This window comes from Haliotis rufescens, unplaced genomic scaffold (assembly GCF_023055435.1).
Source record: "Haliotis rufescens isolate VD_foot unplaced genomic scaffold, xgHalRufe1.0.p SCAF_44, whole genome shotgun sequence".
NCBI lineage: Eukaryota > Metazoa > Mollusca > Gastropoda > Lepetellida > Haliotidae > Haliotis > Haliotis rufescens.
In genome coordinates this window covers 2,432,337-2,449,205 of record NW_025964157.1, presented here as the reverse complement: position 1 = coordinate 2,449,205, position 16,869 = coordinate 2,432,337, and the positions used below count along the sequence as shown (strand labels likewise).

Here is a 16,869-nt window from a genome sequence, read left to right as displayed (position 1 = left end):
TCCGTGAATCTGATCACACCACAGGAAGTCAAAGGATTGATTGATTGATTGATTTATTGATTTATTGATTGATTAAATAATTGATTGATTGATGCCTCGGCAACATTTGGACGTCTTGTCGAAACGCTCGTTGCTATAATTCACTTTACGCACTGATTAATTCGACTCTTATTCTCGCTCTCTTCATTTTGCATATGATTCCTTCCCGATGATTCAACAGCTATTCAACAGGCTTGTGGGAACGGGAACACCTACTCCTAACACTGTTTGCCCAACCGTGTATCCAATCACTCAGTTGCAGCACAAGGAAAGACCACAACAAAAGCACGGGTCTACCTCAACTGTCTACCTGTATTTTCCTCACCGTCTCCTATTGATTGTCTAGAGGCGCACCTGCTATGATCTTTTAACCAAATAAATCCATTGTTTTCTGTGCAGTTATGTGCTATCAACACCGTAATGACGCACGATTCCCATTTGTGTTTCGCACCGCATTCATGAATAATTGCTTGAATAATTACAGCACGGCATGGTTATTGCATGGTGGTATGGATGAGGCTTATGAGTCAGGGAACAAGATGCATGCACTTCCCTCTTTCCCACACACAGCTAGCCCAACGATTCCATTGCTCTACACTATTGATTCATTCGATACATCAATCTACGGAAACCTGTCGGCGCCACTATGTAAACCGTCCACTCAGGGCCTAATTGGGTCTGCGTGTTTCTTTTGTATAACAGTAGACGCTAGTTTTTATTACATTTGAATTGTGTCAACACGGCGTATTGTTTAAGTTAACCAGATCAGTCTTTTGTTAAAGGTTTGTCTGCGCGAGTAATTAGGAATTATGTTATGGCTGGTGTTCCGTACATGCACACATCGTCGCATACACGCTCCCAGTAAACGTTCCGCTGGCGTCGAGTGTGGACTTCTCTGATACGATCCGACACCGTGTTTAGAGGACTTAGTGGACTCGGATACTTCTTAGGATGAATCTAAATGGATATTGTGTCTTCGGCCTTGTCCTCGCATGGATAGTCGCAGCAGAAAGCAAAGGTGGGTTTAATGGCTTAATTTGCAGGTGACACTTGATCATGCAGTAGAATCGATTTGTCTCAAACGTCCGAATATACCAGAACTAGCGTAGTATAAGTAATTTACTGATATTTTCTCGATGCATGTTATATATAAAAATATATATGTCAAAAATCAACCGTCCTGCCGAAGATGCAAGTCTATGAATTGGTATAAGTATGTTCTAATAGACAATGTCAATACACCCGTCTTAACGTATCAACATTTCTTATATAAATACATGGCAAGAGGTCAACGCATTATGTCGACGGCGAAATCAAACAGTGTTTTCTTACCGCTCTACTGCTAGTGAAACCGGGTGTAATTAAAGTAAGTCTTTCAGCCTGTGCTATTTAGACGCAGGTGTGCACTCAGTTATACCTGAACAACCGCGATGTTTCATTTAGGCCGCTCTTTCACAGGTAACGTATTCGGTTTTAAAACCTATTGAAAACAGGTGAATGCGTCTTCAGATTTGAAAGGTTAGCTTGTGGTGCGGACCCGAGGGTTAATACACTGGTTAAATGTGACAACGAAATAGTGTTTGAAGTATTAATGCATATTGGTAGACAAGTCCCTCGGCCTGGCGTTGTCGTATAGACTCGTGGTGGTATATACGAGAGAGGTTCGCGTAGGGCGTTGTGGACAAAATACCATTGATTAGATCATCTATCCCGAGAATACGCGCATTTATCTGATTGCAGAATGGTGTAGTTTGATGTTTGTATGGCTATATCAATATGTGTAAGCCTATAGAACACCATCTTTATCACATGTCTAACATTATTAAATGTTCTTTGCGCCAGTGTGATAGGAAGAAGAATATTCATTAAAGTGTCACACGGTAAATGGATACTGCATGTATTTTCTATTTAAATGGGGATCAGGTACTGCTCGGCCTTCAGCAACCCATGCTTGCTGTAAAAGGCGACAATGCTTGTCGTAAGAGGCGACTAACACGATCGGGTGGTCAGGGTCGCTGACTTGGTTGATGCATGTCATCGTATCCCAATTGCGTAGTTCGATGCTCATGATGTCAATCACTGGATTGTCTGGTCCAGACTCGATTATTTACATACCGCCGTCATATAGCTGGAATATTGCTGAGTGCGGCGTTAAACAACAAACAAACAAATCTATGTAGCAAACCGATCCTTGCATGTTCCCTGCACACGAGTGCCACCAAGCCACCATCCTCTAACCTGTAATCTTGCAGAAGTTCTGTGTAAATGAATGACAAGTCAACTGTTGGCCAAAGTTCGGCCACTAGTTCCATAGTCAAGTACCCGTTAGGACCACAAAGTGCTAAAATATAGCTACAAGATATAAAACATACAAGTTGAAAGAAACAAAGTTTTAAGATATAAGTAGAAGATATACATGCACAACATACAATGCAGGAACATCTACATATCATTATGGGGGAGACACATTTTGTCTACGTTTGAACATTAGTGAGATTGGTGCGGCTGATGCTTTAGCGGAGGCATCAGTTTTCATGGGGAATGACAACTGCCCAGGAGAGACGTGTGTCAAATTTGTATGAGTGGGTGAGTTTGGTTTAACGCCGCTTTTAACAGTATTCCAGTTATATCACAGCGTGTCAGCTTAATGTGGGAGGAAAGCCCGAAGTGATGCAGGACTCAGACGTTTACCTATTCGGTGAACCCACGAGCACGGGTATGGTGCTGACAAACCTAGAAACATAATCGGGGCGAACCGGGATTCGAACCCACAATCATAGGTTTCTGGCTTGCCCAAGGGACGCAACTCTGCACAGCGAATCGCGGCGCCTTAGACGATTGGGCCACCCGTGTCCCCCAAATTTGTATGAACAAGGGAAGCTTTATCCAATAGATCATACCTATTTCACTGGGATTTACAAGCCGGTAGAACAAGAAGATATTGAGGATTAAAAACTGTTCTGGGCCGTGCAGGATTTGCCAGTAGCGGGTTAGAATTTCGGTGTACAGTGCTTGTGGGTTTCGACAAAGTGTTAAAATGTCTTTGACTTGCATCATTTTATCGTCACGTGAAGCTGACACGCTGTGATTTAACCCAACTACTGTTCAAAGCGGCGTCCCTCATGTTTCGTTGGGGGGCACAGATGGCCCAGTTGTCTGCGGCGCCTCAATTCGCTGTGCAGAGTTGCGTCCCTTGGACACACCAGAAACCTACGATCGTGGTCTTTCACCCCGTTGTTTCTAGGCTTGTCACCAACATTCTCGTGGGTTTCACTAAAGTTATAAACGTCTGACACCTGTATCACTTTCCTCCCACTGACACGCCGTGATATAACTGGAATACTGCTCAAGGCGTCGTTCAACCAAACTCTCTTATAATATTCACTCTTATTTCGTAATGGCGCTTTGCACCGACATTGTATATAGGCAGAGTTGTAGCGTACATGAGATGAGGGCGGTGGGGTAGCCTAGTGGTACAAGCGTTCGCTCGTCACACCGAAGACCCGGGTTCGATTCCCGGCATTGGTATAATGTGTGAAGCCAATTTCTGGTGTCCACCGCTGTGATATTGCTGGAATATTGCTAAAAGCGCCGTAAAACCATACTCACTCACTTACGTGGGATGACGCTAGTAAACACTATTTCACCACGGAGGGTGGAAAGGGAGGGATATTTTGGACGTCTATCGGATTAATTAGCGGACGTCAACAGCATCCTGCATCATGACAGGGACAAGAATCAGAGTGTGGGATGATTAATCCCCCGTTATCTGGTTTCCAGGTCTTCATATCGAACGAGGCATAACGGGGCTTGTTAGTTTTTAATAAAGTGAAAAGATATTAATTTTATCAGTTCATGTGAAATTAATGATTTGATTGGAAATATACGACATTTTGTCAATGGAGAATGTTGAATACGTTTACGAATTAAAATCCCGATGTTTGCTTGGTATCCTAGTGTTGTATGTATTTGGATTAAAAGCAATATTGAACTTGTTACCGTGATACACGCAACCATGACAATTATGTTAAGAAAAATTTTGCAATAATATAAATTACATATCGAGATACCCTTTGGTTGGAGAATATGACATGAATAAGATGCGGTCACTTCAATGTACCGCAAAATTTTGGCATATAAATGGAGAGTAAAGTCTAGGTTATCCCAATGGCTCCAACTTGAACCAAGTAACGTTTATGCAAACACGTCTAGCTTGCTAATGTCAAGTGCACGTGTACCAAACATGTACAATATTAATGCATAGCTGAGTCAGTTCAAATGTCAGACAATATGGTCTCTACAGATATATAAAATATGCAAACGAGAGAATATGAGTGAAATTATACGTGGGTGAGGCTTCCTGTTTCCTGATCAGATCAGACTCAGTTGGAGGACTCTGGTATATAGACTGAGAAAGGTTGTTGGAAATGGAGACTATATGGGATTGGGATAATTAAAAAAATATCATTTTCCAGAAACATTTGAAAAATATTATATTTCCACACGTATTAGATATTGAATTTTTAAAATGAATTTTGATATCGGCTAGACTGACCATACATAGGCTTTTATGATGATAGACGATGATGATGACGACGACGACGACGATGATGATGATGATGATGATGATGACCATGATGATAGTAAACAATAAATAATAATTTACAGTTGTGTTGATATCATTATCATAATCATCACTATACATAATACATTATAATTCACTGGACTTGACACTGAGTTTTCTCGGAGCGTCTGCAGCAGTGACGTCTTCTGTCCTGGGGGCAGTGGGGTAGCCTAGTGGTAAAGCTTTCGCTCGTCACGCCGAAGACCCGGGTTCGACTTCCCGCATGGGTATTATGTGTGAAGACCATTTCAAGCGTCCCCCGTCGTAAAATTGCTGGAATATTGCTAAAAGCGGCGTAAAACAATACTCACTCACTCTTCAGTCCTGATTTGAAACATGTTTAAGTTAGAGGGTAGATGCAACTGTCGGACTTAAAACATCCCGCGCCATATGATATTATCATCTTGGAATGACCAGCCAAGAACTGTGGGTCTCTGAGATCTTGTGGGTATGTGGCATTTTTGTCAGATCACGGAGGCATTCATATCGGTGTCGTTTTCTCATTTGCTCATCTAAAATTCAAACGCTCTTGAGTGAGTGAGTGAGTATTGTTTTACGCCGCTTTTAGCAATATTCCAGCAATATCACGGCGGGGGACACCAGAAATGGGAATCGAACCCGGGCTTTCGGCGTGAGGAGCCACCGCCTTCACCACTAGGCTACCCCACCGCACCAACACGCTCTTGAACAGCCAACAGTGCAAAGATTTTAGCTCCGTGAGATAAGTTCCCGTTCCGAGTGTTACCAAAGACGTTAGGTCGGTTGAATTTTGTAGCATTAACTTTCACGTATGTTGTATTTCATATTACAAAATTGACAATGACATTAATGACTGCAGTGCAAAGATAAGGGGCGTTGAAAAGTAGCATTGTATCACGGGTAACTGTTAAGAATAGATTCACGATAGAGAAAAGAATAGAGAAAGACGCAGCGCAAAGACAACACAGAACCAGGATGTGTTTGCAGCGCGTGAAACATGTCGGCCCCTGATGGGGAATACTATCTCGACCTGTTATACCATCAGGGAACATACTCTGTGACGTCACGAACGATTGCGCGCGCCAATGAATGAGGGTGGGTGTTCTTCACTAATGTAAATATTCCGGTACCAAGTGTGTTGGAACATGGCTGTTAATCAAATACCCATATTAATATGGTGTAGGGGCTAATTTTTCGAGTAACGTCGACCTGGTTAAGGTCGCTCTGACCTCGTGAGAGCAATTTCACCATCTTAATAGTCATTCCCTCGATATTACAATGTCTGCATTCAAAGAGACCGACCGAATATCTTATATCAAGATTAAGATGAAATCGGCGCCATGTTCATAAAGTCTTCAGACAGCCAAATGTGTTCCAGACGCACATCATCTTATACACAAAGCTTCGACAGATTTACTGAAATAGGAAACAAGAATAGAGAGGCGTCCCTGCATTCGTTGACTTCGTCTAAGTACTTCCTCCGCGAACACTAATAATGACTGATCGGAATGATAGCTTTCTTCGAATGACCTTTGGAACAATCTTTTTCACCTTGGAAATATCTGTCGTATGAATATTTGATATCACCTTTCCCGGAGCCATGTTGAGTTGACAGCGTGTGGAGAGGCCACGGTGAAGACGTGTGTAAAGTTGGCTTCATGCTCACCAGACAAGTACTTACATCAAGTAACACACTCCCCGTCATCATATTCTGGGCGGTGGGGGTAGCCTAGTGGTCAAGCGTCCGCTCGTCACGCCGAAGACCCGGGTTCAATTCCCCTCACAGGTACAATTTGTGAAGACCATTTCTGTGTCCCCCGCCGTGATATTGCTGGAATATTGCTAAAAGCGGCGTAAAACCATTCTCACTCACTCATCCTTTTCTGACAGAATATTTAAAGTTCAAGTATTATGTAGCTATACCTATTATGTATCTACACCTGATTCGCGCATAGGGGCGTTCGGGTAGCCTAGTGGTTAAAGCGTTCGCTTGTCACGCCGAAGACCCGGATTCGATTCCCGACATGGGTACAATGTGTGAAGCCCCTTTCTGGTGTCCCCCGCCGTGATATTGCTGGAATGTTGCTAAAAGACGCGTTAAACTATACTCACTCACTGTTTCGTGCACAACCACAGGACAATTACAGTATAAGAAAGATTCAAGGAATTAATGCATAATGAAGATGCTTGTAACATTGCCGTGGTAGTTGTGTATGTATACCACACGCTGTCCTTCTGTTTGTAGTCCTTGGGCGTGTCAGGATCCTGTGACTTATTATGAACCTAGGTTTGCCAGCACCAAACCCGTGCTCGTGGATTTCATCAAAGCGGTAATCGTCCTGCATCACTTCGGGCTTTCCTCCCACTTTGAGCAGACACGCCGTGATAAAACTGAATACCAGTTCAAAGAGTTAAAACTCAACTCACTTACTCATTATGGTGTTTATGTACTGTATATAATTACACTTCTATTTGTTTCATATTTTTCATCAAATCTTGTCAAATTCAAAAATATAAAATAAATGAGCATTGATTAATTTTTACTTTTGACTCGTCGTGGCCTGGGCGATAATAATATCTTATTTATATATACATTGCAAATATAGACTATACAAAATCGATCCGAGTAATTTCTAAAACTATTTCCACCCTGTTACTAGACTGGGTCTGTTTGTTTTCCCAAGAGTGAAAACGGCACGCGTCATTTTCTCCGTGACATGCAAGGCATTGCCTAACCCCAAATCAATGATCATGAGTAATATGTCACGAAACCCAGCCTCAGAGGGGTTAACCTGTAGCCACATCAATCAGACCAAACTCAATTATTAACCACACTTGAATGCATTAACCCTCTAGTGCTAATTAAGCTGTGTTGTCAATCGATAGTATCGTGCTGTACTGCAGTATTAGTGAAAGTTGGGTCTAGGAAAACAATAAACTTGAATCTTGTTGATTGCATTGTCACCGAGGGAGACACGTTCCCCCCACTTAAACCAGTGATGAATGGATTAGGGATGAAACACTTAACGTCTGGAGAGGATTATTTGGCGGGAGTGAAAACGAGTTGAGAATAATTTATAGCTTTAAAAAGTCGTTTAAGACAATCACGCAAGAAGCACCAGAGCAAAGGTGCGGTTGCCAATGAAGATGGTTCTCCACGTTGCTTCCCTCTTGGTTCCATGTGCAAAGGTGCGGAATCCAACTTGAACTTGGACGAAAGCCATACTGAACTTCTGTTACAGAATTCAGTGTAGCCTATTGGTTAACACCTTGGCTGGTCGTGCCGATGAGTCAGGTTCGATTCCCAGCTTGGGTACACAATGTACAAAGTCTATTCTTGGTGTTCCAATTAGGTTATTGAGATATTGTGTAACACTCACTCACTCACTCACTCACTCACTCACTCACTCACTCACTCACTCACTCACTCACTCACTCACTCACTCACTCACTCACTCACTCACTCATTTACTCACTCACTCACTCGTGAATCGTTGCTCATAATATCAATCATTTGTTTACCTGGTCCAGATTTGATTATTAATTTACAAATTTGATGCATCAGTGACAAAAATGATGTCCGATGCAATACCCTATTTTGACATGTACCATGTGTCCCAGTTTTTTTTTTCAGGAGAACAATTGACTTGCCTTTGCATGTGTTTGTGACGGGTGCCACTGGTGGGGCAGGGTACGCTCTCCTTTTCGCGAACACTTGGTATTATCACTATTTGATAGTGATTCATAAACACATGCTCACGATATAGGAGGAATCGTACAATTGACTCTGCTTTTGGCAGAGATTTCTTATGAATATGGAAAGGATTTTGTCGCTATTACAGTTCGACGTCATTAAGGTGGAATATTGCTGAGTAAGGCGTTAAATCATGGAGGCTGCATTCATTCAAGGGCGATGGGATAGCCTAGTGGGTGCAGTGTTCAACAACGTGGATACAGTTTACACTCATTTAAGTTAGTAGGATTGTTGTAAATGCGAGACCCGGATTTGTACATAAAGAAGAGTGAGTGAATGAGTTGGGATTAACGCCGCTTTTAACATTATTCCAGTTATATCACGGCGTGTCAGCTTAATGTGGGAGGAAAGCCCGAAGTGATGCAGGTCTCAGACGTTTACCACTTCGGTGAAACCCACGAGCACGGGTATGGTGCTGACAAACCTAGAAACATAATCGGGGCGAACCGGGATTCGAACCCACAATCATAGGTTTCTGGCGTGTCCAGGGGACGCAACTCTGCACAGCTAATCGCTGCGCCTTAGACGACTTGGCCACCCGTGACCCCCATATAAGGAAGAGACTTGTTTGAATGTCAACTTCTTTATTATGATGAACAGAGTCATGGGTGAACCTGATGGAGGAGTAAGTGTATACTCCGAAACGTTGTGAGGAACACAGGTGATGAAGGAGTCAGTATATACTCCGAAAAATGTGTTCCTCATAATATATAAATTCACACCCATAAATTCTCTTCCTTATGTGTATCACTTCTAAATGCCTTTCAAAGACTTGGATTTGTACCCTTCGTGCGGAAATTAACCGCTCACCATGAGAGTAAGCAAGATGTGTTCAGTTCTGACAATCCATTAACGATATATATTGAGCAGATGTATTGTGCTGGGATAACTTGTTTCATCTAAACATCGATTGTTCTTTGCTCGTTTGTACGTGCAGACCTGTTTACTTCGTTCTGTAATATACCATGGTACAGTGATTGATATATGAATTGATCTTTGAGAAGCAAGATTCCAACACTAATGTTAGACGTCAAAAAACAACAACTTCCACTAGTGTTTTTTGTTCGCAGACAATACTGACAGAAGACGTGGGTTTAGCTATGTGATCAAAGAGATGAGAAATTCCGAGTCTCAATCTACGGGTTGATTAATTTCCTTACAAAACGCTCTAGCCTTTCGATTAATAAAATAAGACGATCGGCGCTGTATTCATAGACGATCAACTGGATGCAACTACTCTGTGATACATCGCTACCAAAGCATGCTGATACTCGCACGTATACTGTATCGATTACACTTCGCTGTCTAAGAGATATAGCTATCTCACAATGTGTCGATTGACTTTGTCTCTCCGCAAAAATAAATAAATATCTCTTTGTGGTATTTTTGGTTTAGCTGAATAACAGATACATATACTAGTATTGATACATTGACTGAAATGTATGATTTGTATGTTTGTTTGTTTGTTTGCGTCTCATTCAGCAATATTCCAACTATACCGCGACGGCCTGTATAATGGGTTTTAGTGAGTCAGTGACGATACTGGTACGCCGCTTTTAGCAATATTCCAGCAATAGTGAGTGAGTGAGTGAGTATGGTTTTACGCCGCTTTTAGCAATATTCCAGCAATATCACTACGGGGGACACCAGAGATGGGCTCCACACATTGTACCCATGTCGGGACTCGAACCCGGGTCTTCGGCATGACGAGCGAACGCTTTAACCACTAGGCTACCCGATCGCACCATAATAGGTTTTAAAGCAAACGAACCAGTGGTTGATATCATGGGTAACATCACCGATCCCGACCACCCGATCATAACAATCGACTCGTATGCCAAGCATAGGTTACCGGGGACCAGTTCTATCCCGGAATCTACAGGTGGTCCCAATGTATACAGACTGATATGTGGACACTAAATGTGGCCGGGAAGTCAAAGACGAATTTCTAATACGACGTCACGACTTCGTTCACAGCATCGCGAAGCAGGTTAAGCACTTGACGAACAGGTCCCTGAAACATGAGTGAGTGAGTGAGTGAGTTTGGTTTTTTCGCCGCTTTTAGCAATATTCCAGCAATATCACGGCGGGGGACACCAGAAATGGGCTTCACACATTGTACCAATGTCGGAAATCGAACCCGGGTCTTCGGTGTGACGAGCGAACGCTTTAACCACTAGGCTACCCGACCGCCCCCCCATGAAACATGACTGTCGTAAGTCAATACTTCACTACATAAAGACAATCGTATCTTACGGCTGCTTTGTAAACGTGTAATAGGAAAAACTGTCAGTCAAAATATCTCTTTTCCGTGTAATTAGGGATTCAATAAGCCTAGATGTATTCTGATAATCCAAACAGGCGTTTTGATAGCCTTGTGGTTATTTAAGCATTCACTCTTCACGCTGAAGGCCTGGGTTCGATTGCCCACATGGGTACAATGAGTAAAGCCCATTTCTGGTGTCCCCCGCTGTGATATTGCTGGAATATACTCTCCATACTCTCTCTGATAAATTCCAATTGCTTTATTAAGTATAGAAAAAAGGAACATTCAGTCCAATTGTCCTGTAAATGTAATTCAAGTGAATGCTTGAAGAGATTGTTTTCAAGTTTGATTATTTGAGAATTGATGGCAAAAAATCCAAAACATGTTTTAAACTGTTAATCATGCCTTGTATGATATTAGCGCTTTCGTTAAGATGAAGGATTACAAATTTCGCTATGGCGAAATAATATACCGTAGATAATGTTCTTTCTTCTTACTGAGCATGTTGTTGAAGCATGTGTCATCTGGTGTAGCAGCAACAACAACGTTGCGGTCGCCCTGCCGTCGGCGTTGATGCATTTAGATACGATTCTTGCTTGATTAACTTGTGTTTGACTGTAAGAAGGACGTGTCTTGTGATCGATATGCTTGCAATATGATCAAAACTCATCTCTGACTCATTGTCTGAAGGTAGCTAGTGTGATTGCTTATTATTAAAGGCAGACATCGAGCGGCTCCCAAATGTTCGAAGACCTAATGTAACACGTGATCTAATTACGTCACAGGAGAGTTCCCTTTCCAACAAGTGTTGTAAGTACAAATTACGATGCGTTTTATTTTTTAAAAAAAGTGACGCTAAAAATCACATGATAACGTAAGCCTTATTCTGGAATAAGTTGAGAAACAATTTGAAACATCCCGACGTTTCTGCGATAGTGATGGAAGCGATGAAGTCCTTCTGGTGTGGAAGGATAAACGGTTGCCACTTGGTCAAATCGACATTGAGAGTTGCTTTCCTTTGCTGCCAATACTATGTTGAAGACTTTGGTAGTACAATGGTTGTAGCATTGATTTCTCATTTGTTGAGAAACAGGGGCGATGTGAGTAAAGTAGTGGTTACAGCGTTCGCTTATTATCACGTGGTCTCACCCTCTCATTTAGAACGTGGATGGCTAACATACTCTCTCACCCTCTCGTTAAGAAACGTGATGGCTAACATACTCTCACACCCTCACATTTAGAAACGTGGATGGCCAACATACTCTCTCACTCTCTCGTTAAGAAACGTGATGGCTAACATACTCTCTCACCCTCTCATTTAGAAACGTGATGGCCAACATACTCTCTCACCCTCTCATTTAGAAACGTGGATGGCCAACATACTCTCCCACCCTTTCATTTAGAACCGTGGATGGCCAACATACTCTCACACCCTCTCGTTAAGAAACGTGGATTGCTAACATACTCTCTCACCCTCTCATTTAGAAACGTGGATGGTCAACATACTCTCACACCCTCTCATTTAGAAACGTGGATGGCCAACATACCCTCCCACCCTTTCATTTAGAACCGTGGATGGCCAACATACTCTCCCACCCTTTCATTTAGAACCGTGGATGGCCAACATACTCTCACACCCTCTCGTTAAGAAACGTGGATTGCTAACATACTCTCTCACCCTCTCATTTAGAAACGTGGATGGTCAACATACTCTCTAACCCTCTCATTAAGAAACGTGATGGCCAACATACTCTCTCACTCTCTCATTTAGAAACGTGGATGGCCAACATACTCTCTCACCCTCTCATTTAGAAACGTGGATGGCGAGCATACACTTCTCACCCTCTCATTAAGAAACGTGATCACCCTCACGATACGATATCGTCTTAACAGCTTCATTCTGCTTTGCAAATTTTGTCTCTAAGCCGTCCCAGTGTCCATTGATCATGGATTCGATCCGATTATAATCCTTTGCTTGTCAGTATCCCCAGTCTACGATGTGCGTCATGGTGGACTCTGTCCACCTGGACCATCCTTCTTAACGTATTTTTTGTCAGTAAAATACGACTGAAGTTTGATACGACTGGAGGTATGATCGTTTAAGGAGTTCTGGATATTAGATAATCATGATTGATAGATCTGAGCCTCTAGTATTCGTTTAACATTATTCTTAATCCGTTAAGTGATGAACACGTATAGCAACTAACAGTATAAATCGTCCATCGTGGCCTGAAGTAATCTGATTAGTGTCAAGCTGCGTGATAAAGATAGGGATTGTAACTTCAACACCGCCGCATCTTCGCACAGTGCTGTCACCCGGATGTCACATCAAGGTCATTCTCTTTGTGATCTATGTTGCAGGAAAGATCACGTGTTTCCGGAAAGTCAAGCGAAACGGGAAGTGCGCAGGACTGATCCGGAAAGGCGCGTTCGAGACACCGGCCTCCTGCTGTCAGAAGGGGTATGGATATTCCCTCAGAAAGGTACGGGAAATTGCTCTGTTGACTACAACAACATATAAAGCTCCCGGGGAACTACGGCGTACACATACCTGTCTCATGCCACACACACATACATGTGCATGCACGTCGCTATATAAGTGCAATAATCTTGGACGCAACGTTAAACCCAATTTCATCTCACCTCACCTCATACAGATTACCATCTTATACTGCACCCAGTCGTCCTCTGAGACGCCGAAATTAGCTGCCCAGAGTTGCGTGCCTTGGTTTTGTTAGGATCCGCGTCCTGTGTTCGAATCCGCGTCGAGTATGATCCTCAGTTTGTCAGAACCATATCGATACACGTTGGTCTCAACACCGTGGTTATCAAACGCCTATGAATTATGCCACTAACGGCTTAAGTCCCAAGGGTAGCTTGCACACTGACATAACTGAAATACTGTTCAAAGCCGTTCTACCCAACTCAGTAGAATGCCAGAGTATAGTAGATAATCGTCTCGATGGTAATTTGTTTGTTATGAGGTACAACCCAATTTAGTATTGCAAGCACGGAAAATACCCAATTATCTCGATTGAAATGTTGCCTATTCCTTGCAAACGAGGGTTTAATGACGTCCGAGTATAGTTCTCTACCACAGAGAAATGTTCCCTCATTTACTTCGTGATGGATGTCAATGTGTCGCTACTGTGGCGGAACAATACATGGCAACGCTAATCGATCGTTTCAAATACGTGTGTTTTTTTCAGTGTAAATGGCATTGAGAATAATATCATGCAATTTAAAAAGCGCAATATTTTTTTCAGCAAAAAGTTGGCAAGAACCGGTTTAAATGTGATCCGTGTGTAGGAAAGACTCTCAGGCCAACCAAGCGACCAAAGACGAAGAAGTTGCAGAAATTACGTAAAGAGAAACACCCCAAGAAGGAGAAGAAAGTGAAGCCCACCGAGGAAACACAGACGGTAGAGCCAGTTGTCGTGGTCAAACCTAAAGAATCGTGGTATAAGCCGTCTAAGAGAACAGATATATCGTGTAAGTTGACATAATATAATATTGTTTTACGCCACTCTAAATATGTCGCAGTCTTGTCAAGATCAAAATTATGGTTTTCATTCGGAGATTCAAACCCAGGACTGTGTGACGAGCGAACACACTATCGATTTGGCCACTCCACGCCATGGCCAATAAGAATATATGAAAGAAAAACAGTTTAATGGGTATAATTAAAAAGAAAGAGTTCTTAATACAAGGGTGGACAATTTTACACTGATAGAAACCAACCGGTCAACACAATGCCATCCTTGTTAAACATTCGTTCGAGATAAAACTTTAAAGCTTTTTGGGTTCGACAATTGTCTGAGGCCCCGCAATGCCCTGTGCAGAATTACATCCCTTTGGCGTGATAGGCTCCGCTGATCGTCGGTTGGAATCCCAGATTTTCCATGATTATGACACGTCCACGACTGGACTTTCCTCCAAAAGCTGACTGCCGTGATTCAACTGAAACACTGTTCAAAGCGGCGTTAAACTTTCTGACTCTTAAACTGATATATATATATATACATACACTGTACATTCTGTAGATTCATACGGGGCGGTCGGGTAGCCCAGTGGTTAAAGCGTTCGCTCGCCATGCCGAAGACCCGGGTTCGATTCCCGACATGGGTACAATGTGTGAAGCCCATTTCTGGTGTCCCCCGCCGTGATATTGCTGGAATATTGCTAAAAGCGGCGTAAAACCATACTCACTCACTCACTGTAGATTCATACAAGAAAACAAGATGTCTGAGACCTGCATCACTTCGGGTTTCCCTCCTACATTAAGCTGACATGCCGTGATATACTGAAACACGCACATCAATGGGACGTAGCCCTGTGGTTCAAGTGTTAGCTTTTCACGTGGTCGGCCTGGGTTCGACCCACTCCTGCGTCTCATCACTCATTCACACTTTAATATAGACACTTCTAGAACATAGTCGTGTTTCCTTCTCCGAATAATGCACTGGGATGCTTATTCTGTCCAGTTAGCTCTTCATCACCGTCCAAACGGCTGCAGTCTGAGGCAGCGGTAGATCACATCCTTCCATCGCCTATTGTAAAGCAGCCCCCGAGACTCAAGTCATTTCATGGACTTTATTTCAGCATGACAACTGGTTAGGATTTATCAATGTCTTGAGCGGGCAGAGTATCTATTAGCCCGGGGTCGGACCGTTCCCCTGCCCCGCAGGCAATTTGAGCAGCTAGGGAGATATAATAGGTTTATACGTTGAGAGTTTATGATTTCCCACTGCTCTCCAAAAGAGCGAGATGTCCACGGAATAACAGTCTGAGATTATACACACATTAGGCAGCTTAATTGCATATTATGGATGGCAGGAGAACTGCATGTATAAATAGGAATAAAACTGCATGCATTCCATGCGTTATGAAGTCGTTAAACTGTCTGAATACTGTCTGAACCAAAGAGGAATCTTGTAAGGTCATCTCAGCTTTGACAAAACTCCAGTATGTTCCGTTGGTCGTGTGAGTGAGTGAATGTTGTTTAATACCACCAGTCTGAAGTATTCGACCCTGTGTACCGGCGGCCTGTAAGTGACCAGTCTCGACAGGCAAACAGGTGACGGAAAGCATGAGCACCGATCCCAGCAGTCGACTGATGATACACAATTCGCAAACAGATCAACCACGTCATCCAAGTCACAGATCAACCGAGTCATCCAAGTCACAGATCAACCAAATCATCCAAGTCACAGATCAACCAAGTTCACCAAGTCACATATCAACCAAATCAACCAAGTCACAGATCAACCAAATCAACCAAGTCACAGATCAACCAAGTCAACCGAGTCACAGATTAACCAAATCAACCAAGTAACAGATCAACCACGTCAACCGGGTCACAGATCAACCAAGTCATCCGGGTCACAGATCAACCAAATCAACCAAGTCACGGATCAACCAAGTCAACTGAGTCAACTGAGTCAACTGAGTCCCAGATCAACCAAGTCAACCGACTCACACATCAACCAAGTCCCAGATCAACCAAGTCAACCGAGGCACAGATCAACCAAGTCCCAGATCAACCAAGTTCATCGAGTCACAGATCAACCAAATCAACCAAGTCACAGATCAACCAAATCAACCGAGTCACAGATCAACCAAGTTCACCAAGTCACATATCAACCAAATCAACCAAGTCACAGATCAACCAAATCAACCAAGTCACAGATCAACCAAGTCAACCGAGTCACAGATTAACCAAATCAACCAAGTAACAGATCAACCACGTCAACCGGGTCACAGATTAACCAAGTCCCAGATTAACCAAGTTCACCGAGTCACAGATCAACCAAATCACGGATCAACCAAGTTCACCGAGTCACAGATCAACCAAATCAACCGAGTCACAGATCAACCAAGTCAACCAAGTCAAAGATCAACTACATCACAGATCAACCAAGTCAACGATTCTTACGCAAACGGAGGTTACTGGAGACCTATTATACTCCGGAATCCCTCCTCCATATATATGCGGCGTAAAGCAATAAAAGCTCACTCAATAGATATATATGCGCGAGTTGCTTCCCTTACCATCCAGTATCCTCTCGACCCCCCCCCCCCCCCCAAGACTACGTCTACTGTTCCCCATGAGTGAAGTCAGAGCCGACCTAAATGGGGATCGGGTGGTCACAGTGCATGATCTTGTTGCATTAACCAAATACTCCCACCCCACCCCCAATCCCCAGT

The 16,869-nt window shown here is 43.0% G+C and overlaps 1 protein-coding gene across 1 annotated transcript in view; it reads left to right on the top strand.

Annotated features, from left to right (window-relative positions):
* Positions 1-738: 738 nt before the first annotated feature.
* LOC124136062 (coadhesin-like) overlaps positions 739-16,869 on the top strand; it is a 40,617-nt gene continuing 24,486 nt past the window's right edge. Inside the window, exons 1-3 of the mRNA XM_046501833.2 lie at positions 739-1,057; positions 13,024-13,145; positions 13,929-14,154. Coding sequence (XP_046357789.1) covers positions 991-1,057; positions 13,024-13,145; positions 13,929-14,154 — 415 coding nt within the window. The 5' untranslated portion in view covers positions 739-990. The remainder of the gene's footprint in view (positions 1,058-13,023; positions 13,146-13,928; positions 14,155-16,869) is intronic.